The sequence below is a fragment of the Babjeviella inositovora genome (assembly GCF_001661335.1).
Source record: "Babjeviella inositovora NRRL Y-12698 unplaced genomic scaffold BABINscaffold_2, whole genome shotgun sequence".
Classification (NCBI taxonomy): domain Eukaryota; kingdom Fungi; phylum Ascomycota; class Pichiomycetes; order Serinales; genus Babjeviella; species Babjeviella inositovora.
In genome coordinates this window covers 787,933-796,787 of record NW_017566839.1, presented here as the reverse complement: position 1 = coordinate 796,787, position 8,855 = coordinate 787,933, and the positions used below count along the sequence as shown (strand labels likewise).

Genomic DNA, 8,855 nt, shown 5'->3' with positions numbered 1-8,855 from the left:
CCCCTTAAACAAACAGTTTTAAATGAGATTATGTAAGAATTAGAAAAATCCAGAAGAGCAACTTTCATCACACTCGTTATCGTCTTGCACTCTTATGAATACCGCACGTTTTCATCACGTGCCTCTACTCGACTGCGTGCACCGCCCAGTTTCTCCGGGTAACGCTGACGCTCCCTGATAGTTGATTAATACGTTGATAAGCCTTACTGTCATAAAAGCCTTAGCTACTACACCATCACCACTACAATGTCTCAGCAAGGTATCCAAAAACTCTTAAACGTATGTCATTAGCCCAATACAAGTATTTTTCCAGTCACTAACCCGCCAGGCCGAGAAGGAAGCACACAAGATCATCGCCGAGGCGAGAAACTACCGCTCCGACAAGTTGAAGCAGGCCAAGTCTGACGCCTCCGCCGAGATTGCCAAAATCAAGGTGGCTAAGGAGAGCGAATTGAAGCAGTTTGAGAGTCAGCATTCTGGCTTGAACGAGGAGGCCGACAAACAGGCAGAGCAGCTGGTCAAGGACGAATTAGCCAAGATCGAAAAGATTGCGGGTGAAAAGAGAGGCAAGGTGGTCAAGTTGTTGATCGACGCCGTTATTAAGCCTACTCCGGAAATCCACATCAATGCTGCCAAATAATCCCCCAATCCGTCATAGAGCTCATCTGGATGTACCATACTAATACAAAACTACGTTACGTGCATGTAAATTGAGGCAGCTATAAGCTACGTGGAAGCAAAGTAGGATAGCTGTCATATTGTGGCTACATATCTCAGGGTTACAACTTATATACAAACCGTATTTCTCGCTCATATGGCTAGACTCCGAAAATGTTCAACGATTAGCCGTCTGTAAGAATACCTTCTTGGTTACATATTGTTAATGCTAATTGATCATAGGTATCGCCCCAGATTGGGTGTCTGGTAGACAATTGGTCAATCCGGCGAGGCTCGATTCCCGAGACGGTCATTAAGTTTCAACCCCCCTACAGAACGCCGTTGGCTTTGGGGTTCCGAGATGGATTCATAACGGGATCCTTCTAAATACAATCATCCTCTTCCTTAGCTCTCTTGGGTCTGGACTTCCTTCAGTTGAGCTCTGTCAGGATTCCATTGATTTTCTCTGGATCTGAATCTTTGTTTGTCTCCGAATTCAACTCCTTCTTTTCCTCTACCCAGACAACCTTGTCGCGCCCCCACTTGAACCTGTACTCGCCGTGGACGTTTCTGTTAACTGCATCAGGAGCGCGCTCGCCCGCTCCATCGTCTTCGATGAGGTAGCGGATCCAGGGGAAACTCGTGTACTTGATATTCTTCTGGGTCAGCTCTTCGATGGTCAAAAACTCAATTCGCAAACCGGAATAGCCTTGCGAGAGTAACTGGAGGTCGAAGTGGATGGTGACGGCAAACGGGTCCGCCGCAGTCTTCCCTTGTGACTCAGCCTTGATCTTCTGGACAATGTGGTTCCTGTCGCGGCGCTTCGCGTTGGATATATACGTGGATGCCTCGTTATCACTGTCGCTTTCGGGCTCATCTCCCTGGACAAACCGCGAGTGGAAGAAAGTTGCCTCGTCTGGCATCTCCGCTAGCTCCACTTCGGCCATCATCTTGTACTCAGAGTTCCCCGTGTACAGCTCCAACTCCCAGCACAAGCTCTCGGATTCGAGCACGATCTCGATCTTGGAGTTGTTGCTGCCTTTGAGCTCGTTCGTCATGAACTTGAGCGGCCGATTGTAGTCGATGCGGTAGTGGTGCAATGGTACCACCACCAGGAGTCGGCGGCCCTGAACCTTCTGCTTGAAGTGGGTCGTGAGCGTGAGCATCACCTGGAGCTTGTGGGTGCCATTCGTGGTGATGTGCTTGAAGAAGGGGCGAACGAAGAAGAGCGGCTTTTTGGTCGAAGCCGTCGATTTGTGGATGTAGCTGAGAAGCTCAAACTCTCCATCGGGCGGGATGAACGAAAAGTTCGAGGACGGTGCTGCCTCTTCTTTGGCTAACTGCGCGGTGACACACTGATGAAGCCGGAGGTTATGGAAAAACGCCTTCCCCGTGTCTGTCAACGCCTCGTTGAGCCCGAGTTTGCAGAGGGGCATCCCCGAAAGGTAGCACTGTACGTTGATAGCACCTCGGATTATGTTCGTATGAATCGTAGATTGGGTCAAATCGTAGACAAAATGGATGCGTTCACAAATGTCCACGAAGATTTCGTTTTTTTTGTAGAAAATGCCCTTTGGCCGCCAATTGATTTCATTGATGGTGGTTCGCACGATACTCGCGTTGATGGCATCGTCCATTATCTCGGAAACCTCCACTGGTTTCTCTTTTTTGAGCGATAGCGAAAACTTCTTCTTCGGGGCCTTTTCTACGTCCTCGTGCAGCTTCCGGTTCTCCACGATGCTGAAGTTGTCCGCGCGCAATTTGATGTACTCCTTCAAAATCTTGTAGTCCGTCAACTGAACGACCCCAAAGTCCATAATCTCGTCGAACAACTCATACACAAGCACGTAGTTGTCAATCACGTCGTCACGGAACAAGACCGGCTTGCCCAAGTAACTCGTGAGTACGTCGAGCCACTGCTGGAGAAACTGCACGAGTGCCATCGCGTTTGCGCGCGCGTCGAGACAAATCGCCACAGCGTAGAGATCCCCGTGTCGTACCCACACAAAGTTCACGCCCGTCACGCACACCACCGGCGGACACGCCTTGTGTGCAACGTGTGTCGCGAACTGCGCGAGCATGGGCACATACACCTCCTCTGGGTAGAACTTGTACGCACGCGAAATGATCGGCCGGCACTCTGCATCGAGAATATACACTGCCGAGGCCATACAGAAACTTGATATTCGATAACGGAAGGAAGTCTTGGAGATGGAGGTTCCTGGATAGAGTTGGTGCGACCTTCAGTCTAACAAAAATACCGGAGTCACAATGGCTGTAGGCTGGGGTTCAGGCTATTCTAATATCTAGTGAGTAGGAAGCTTTTCTTTGGGATAGCTGGTTCGTCTGACTTTGCTGATAGCCTTTTCGTTCCGTAGATATCGTAGCTATTCCTTTAGCAATTCGTGTATCAAGGGCTTGGGTATCGATCTGTAGTGAGGGCAGATATATCCCGGGATTGAGCTTGTATAACTGACACGTATTCGGTTCGGCGCAACAGACGTTAGTTCTGTGTTTGAATCGTGAATAGTGCTATTTCTACACGATCTACCACGATAGTTTGTGTGATCCGTTGTCGTTCAGACATTGGCGCATATGTGCCGGATGGGCAAGCAAATTCAGAGATTGAAGCTGTATAGTCAATATTATGACCAGAATTATCGGAATATGCTTTAATAAAGGTTGGATTAAAATTAAAAAAAGAAAAAAAAAAAGAAGGAAATACATTCATAATATATTTTTAATAACTTATTCCTGGGTGTGGCGCCCCCACGGGATCCATCTAGGACATGATTTACGAGCCAGGTTTTAAACGAGACTGTGCCTGGTGGGGGCATAACATGCGAAGTTTAGTATTCTCGGAATATAGTAGCATGTTCGTAGTGCTTTCCCTTCAGAGCACTGTATTTTGACTAGGAAGTTAAAGGATACGAACTACGAGCCATTGAGGGTGACAATAAGGCTGTGACACTCTCCGTTGACATTGAGCTCTGCATCAGGCGGAATCTGTGCTCCTACTTGAAGCATATTTCTATAATTAAAATCTATACGATACAAAACCAGACGGAGAGTCGGTTTTAGAGCAATCATTGGCTAAAAAAAGTGCATGAATCAATTATGCAGGGTGCAAAACTAATACTGGCAGTGGGAGATGTATTGGGCAAATACTTGGCCATGATCCTCATGAGCAATCGCCATCGGGCCTGATAAGGCAGTCCATCGTTGCCGATTAAAACAAATCGTTATCATACCTCCGGGATTGCATGCTTCGGACGGAGTTGATGTTGCTACCAATTGCCGTTCCGCCTGCCAACCTCTTTGCGTCCTCTTTCTCCAACGTCTTTATTCCCGTGTCCAAGCGCTTTAATATATTCAATTTAACCGTGTTCAAGCCCTCATAGTCCTTGTACTTGATCTCATAGTTCTTAGAGAGCTGGTCTTTGATCTTCCAGAACAGGCCCTTGATAGTGTCAAGCACATCCTGCGACCACACATCCGCGATCTCGTCGATCTGCTGGTAGATGGCACGGATGGTCATAATAAGCCCGAAACATGAGAGCGCCACCATTGGCAGTGGATCGAGGTCGAACACGTAGAACCCAACGTACGGAATGGCGGCCGACGGGAGTGCCATCTGGAGCAGGTTACGAAAGAGTGCCCGGCGGAGCTTCTGCTGCAATACCGGCAAGCGCTGTGGCACGAGCACCTCGTCCTTATAGGCAAGGATCGGGTTGACCAAGCGGGGCTTGACTCTCAGGTTGACCAAGTGGCCCAAGGTGGTCTGGATCTCGGAGTAGTCGGCAAAGAGCTGGTTGGGGAACGTGGCGTTGACATAGCGCTCCATGCGCGCGGCAACACCGTCCTTGCGCGAAAGGATGTTGGCAAACGTAATGTCCTTGCGCATTTCCTTGAGGAACAGCGACTTGAAGTGGAAGAACGCCTTGTGGCACTCGACCATATAGTCGTTGGTGTTCTTGTCGATCTGCGAGTTGAGGTACTTCTTGTTTGCTTGGCGCTGCAACTCGTTGATCGAGATGTCCACCGCGTACTGTGAGAGCGAGATGATCAGGCGGATGATCTTGATCGCCGCCACGTGCGCCGACGTCTGGTAGTTGATGAACTTGAGCGTCGCAAAGATGTTGGACTTTTCGATGTTGCGGATGATCTCGTTGTATGCTTCCGCATTGCCCACGTCATCTTGGCCCCCCGTGTAGCCAATCAACTGCTCGTTGGAGGCGAAGCATAACGCCGAGTTGACGTGCAACTCGGACGACTGTGTGTCGATGAGCGTGAGCTCGTTTGACGACGGTAACGCATCGGAGGCCTTATCGTTCACCTTGTACAACGGCCAGAAAATCTCATGCAACTCCGGGTCATCCGTGATGCACGAGCAGTCGTTGGTCTCGGTCACCAAGAAGTAGAAGTGACACTCAGTGACGGCGGCGGAATCCTTGTCCAAGTCGTTGATCTCCAAGATTTCAATGTCGTGGAGGCCCACGCACTCGTTCTCCACGAAGTTGCGCTTCGTCTGCAGGTTGAGGTACTTCAAAGGCACATAGTAATCATCCTGGTAGAGATTCAGGTTGACCAAGTTGAACTGTGGCCCGTACTTGATGAGGTTGTTTTTCGCAAAGTCGCGGTTTTTGAGCGAGTGGTACCACATCTGGTCGCTCATCATGGGGTCCGCCACGATCGACTCGAGAAACTTGGATTTTGGCGCGCTCTCAGCGCTGCTGGGCTCCTTGTTAATATGCTCCTCGTACAAGATGCCGATACGGATGGGGCGCTCCTGGTACTCTAACGTGTTTAGCACGAGATCGATTTTGGTGTGGAGGTAATCGTTGACAAAACGCGGGTGGTACAGGTTCTGGTACTGCGACAAGTTATACATCAAATTGTTTTTGGTGGTGTACGTAAGGTCGTAGAAGTTGGTGGACGAAAAGTCAAACGAGTTATTTGCGGAACTCGTGCTGCTCGTACTCGGCGTATATGAATTGAATCTCATTCGCGTTAGGCGAACTACGAGCGCCACGCGCCTCTGAAAAAACATCGCAAAGAAGCGTATTGGTTGTGAAGTCTACGCAAGAGAATTCTCCAGTTGCAAGGATATGGCACCAGAGGTAAGGAGATCGGTTGCGAGGAAACGGTGTCCGTGATGGTATTGACGATGCTGCGGTGTCAGCTGTGTTCAAGCGCCAGGGGGGATGCAAAAGGCAGCGTTAAATTATCGGGTTGGTGAAGATTAATAGCTGTGGTATCTAATGGTAATAACGAGTATCAATGTCCTTGAATATTCTTGTCTATCAGCGGCAAAGCAAAAACGTATTGGTTTTGCTGTTCCTGAAAAACGCACCGTAACAAATCGCGCCTACTTGACAGCCGTAAGGTGAGCCTACGCGCTCGGCTACTCCCTCCCTTTACGTAACGGGGTTAAGTAAGCGACGATCGGGCCCGGAGCTGGAAGTATAGAGCTTCGGTGCAGGATGCGAGGCTGACTGGGATTGTGGAGCATCTGAAGAAATCAGAGGCCGTTGGCTGGGGGTTTTTTGTTGTTGACGGCTAGTTTATTGGTTGCAGTTCAAGTTAAATATGGCTGGTTTTTGATACTTAAATAAGAACCAAAGACTACAGAGCTTTGCAGTACTTGGTGCTATTTACTGTGTACATACGTCATAATAGATTCCTTATAAAGGTCCTGTGTTAGATCTGGCCCTTTTAAACTGCACCTGTCCATGATAATTTTATAAGAATATCTGTGTTGATGGTATGACCTACCGTACGTATCGTACCATTTGAAATCGCATAGTTTCCCCGGTTATTTCCCGGTCTTTCATCCAGTGCCATACCCACTGCCTTTACTCCCGTGCATACTTACTGCTACAAAACAGCTTGTCTGGCTACATATGCTGGATAAATACCATAATCTGCACATTCTGTAAATTAAAAGGACCAGCCTTAAGATTGTATACCTGTGGCAAAGTTCTCGGCCGGTACAATACTAGGGCACATTTCTAGATCTGGCGGACATGATGAGGTAAAAGCATAACTAGCAAATAATAGGTATATTCCCTGGGATGTCTCGGTAATGGTTTCTGCTTGTGAAGAATCCTCGAACTGCAAACCGAAGATGGGAATACAGAGGGATACTAATTCGAAAATGGTTGATACAGATGCTAGATATATTTGAGCTAATGCTGATTCTGCTGTAATTTAGATATATGTACGATTGGTACGCAAGATGTTCTTCCACACCCTATACAACGACATTTACATTACTTGTTAACAAGTTGTCTACCGATAATTCTACTGCATGTTACCTATGATCAGCTAAGGGCCGGTCTAGTATAGTGGTCAGTACACCTCTTTGTGGCAGAGGAAACCCAAGTTCGATTCCTGGGACCGGCAGAATCTTTTTGGTTACACCATCTTTTCCACAGGTACGATTGTCGCAAGAGCACTGGCGGGTTAAAAATATGTGGCAATGGTATTTCACCGAACTTGGACGACATTTTTACTCTTATTTAACGCATTGGTCGTTAAGTGAGAGTTTCAAAAGGAAATTATCGGCTGACACCTTCTCACCCTCAATTTATTTCCTCGCTTTAATGAACGACGAGGATGAGTTAAGGTATACTGTTTTTAGTCCACTACAATTAGAGAAACTCCTCGCCCTGCTTAAAGTACGTTTATTCAAAAAATCCCTAGGCTCCATCTAACCTCCTGGCGACCGGTTACTCTAGCCCTCCCTTCCTAGTGTTGCTCCTTGATATCCGACATTCCCAACTCGTAGGCATAGCCAACGGTCAATTTGACATGCTCGGCCATGTGCTCAAAGCTCAACTTGTCGATGGTATCCTGGGTCGAGTGGATGAAATGGTTGCTGTTCTCAAACGTCGACTCGATAATGAACGCACTCGGATAGCCAAACTTAGAGGCCGAGCTGTGATCGGAACAGGCGTAGCCACACTTGGTCTCCATCCAGTCAATGTCACACACCGCTTCGATCGTCGTCTTCAAAAACACGTTCAAGTTATGGTTGGTGTAGTCGGTGATCAAACCCACGTGGTCTGGAAGACCCTTCTCCAATGATCCGGCGCTGTAGCCGGTCATGTCCTGTTGCAACATCGCCACCACCGCCTTGTGCTGCTCCTTGTACTTTGCAAAGATGGCTAGGGACCCGAGACACCCGCCCTCTTCGGCAGAATAGAAGTGGAACTCCACGTTGTTGCGTGGCTGGAAATCCGCTCCAAGTAACAAGGTGAGCGCTTCCAAGCACGTGACGGTACCGCTACCATCATCGTCAGCCCCCGGCGCGGCGAAAAGGCTCGGGAACAACAAGTTGACGGAGTCCTGGTGCGAACCCACCACCACGATGCTTTCGTCGGAAGACAGCACCTCCGAACCCGGGATCTTCACGATGATCGAAAACTGCTTCCATTCATGCTTGAACGGAACAACCTCCACATCTAATGTAGTGTTGCTGCTAGCAATAATCTGCTGAATGGTCTTCTGGAGCCACTGGGCGCTGGCAAGCCCGTGATCGCTTTTGTAGTAACGCGTGTGGAAGGACGAAAACACTCCTAGATTCGTATGTAACCGCTTCTTGTCTACCTTGCTCACAATATTCTTGATATCCTTGGTGTGGGCCAATTTTGCCGGGTACGTGTACTCCTTTGGTGCATACAGCAACGCAATGTCCTTGGCGAACGGCGTATCGGTGATATCCAAGAACTTTACGCCCATCTTCCGCATTTCGAGCTTGTCTGATTCGACGATTTCCATCGCATTGAGATCGTGGTTCGTTAAAACGAGACGTTTCGCGTTGGCATCCGGCTCGCTGAGGAGCAGAAACGGCCTCTGAAGCGCAAACGCAGCGGAGGAAAGCCACGGCAACGCCTGTGCCGATTGGAGACACACAATAAAGAGTAATAGTTTCATGGTGTAATTCGATGTAGAAGGTGACTGATACTTAGTGTGGGTCTGTTGAAGCTAATCAATGCAAACCGTACCAAGTAGCCATAAAAGAGAGAAAGTGGCAAAGCAATTGGGGAAGCCTGTCGCCTATGCGGCTGTCCTGCGTATAATTAATAGGCGGGGAGGGCCCAAGCCATATCCGGGGAAGCTTTCGCAGTATAACTCATGAACACAACATTATCACTATGGCGTGGCACCGGTGTCAGTGTCTATCGGTTATTTAT

The 8,855-nt window shown here is 48.5% G+C and overlaps 4 protein-coding genes and 1 non-coding gene across 5 annotated transcripts; 2 read left to right on the top strand and 3 right to left on the bottom strand.

Moving 5' to 3' along the window:
- Positions 1 to 246: 246 nt before the first annotated feature.
- On the top strand, positions 247 to 640 carry VMA10 (H(+)-transporting V1 sector ATPase subunit G; the record flags this gene model as incomplete). The annotated part of the gene is made up of 2 exons (XM_019132420.1): positions 247 to 279; positions 329 to 640. The coding sequence occupies 2 exons, from the start codon at positions 247 to 249 to the stop codon at positions 638 to 640; spliced, it is 345 nt and encodes a 114-aa protein (XP_018987070.1).
- Positions 641 to 1,088: 448 nt separating this feature from the next.
- Positions 1,089 to 2,828, bottom strand: BABINDRAFT_165265 (uncharacterized protein; the record flags this gene model as incomplete). Its single annotated transcript, XM_019130315.1, has 1 exon — positions 1,089 to 2,828. One exon carries the CDS (start codon positions 2,826 to 2,828, stop codon positions 1,089 to 1,091), a length of 1,740 nt encoding a protein of 579 aa, XP_018987069.1.
- A 774-nt stretch (positions 2,829 to 3,602) lies between these two features.
- Positions 3,603 to 5,980, bottom strand: BABINDRAFT_159986 (uncharacterized protein). The gene has a single exon (XM_019127996.1). The coding sequence runs from the start codon at positions 5,705 to 5,707 to the stop codon at positions 3,887 to 3,889; it is 1,821 nt and encodes a 606-aa protein (XP_018987068.1). The 5' UTR covers positions 5,708 to 5,980; the 3' UTR covers positions 3,603 to 3,886.
- A 1,010-nt stretch (positions 5,981 to 6,990) lies between these two features.
- On the top strand, positions 6,991 to 7,062 carry BABINDRAFT_t96. The gene has a single exon. It is a non-coding gene; the product is annotated as a tRNA-His (tRNA).
- Positions 7,063 to 7,185: 123 nt separating this feature from the next.
- BABINDRAFT_159985 (putative aminopeptidase) lies at positions 7,186 to 8,477 on the bottom strand. The gene has a single exon (XM_019127995.1). The coding sequence runs from the start codon at positions 8,437 to 8,439 to the stop codon at positions 7,408 to 7,410; it is 1,032 nt and encodes a 343-aa protein (XP_018987067.1). The 5' UTR covers positions 8,440 to 8,477; the 3' UTR covers positions 7,186 to 7,407.
- Between the last annotated feature and the right edge of the window lie 378 nt (positions 8,478 to 8,855).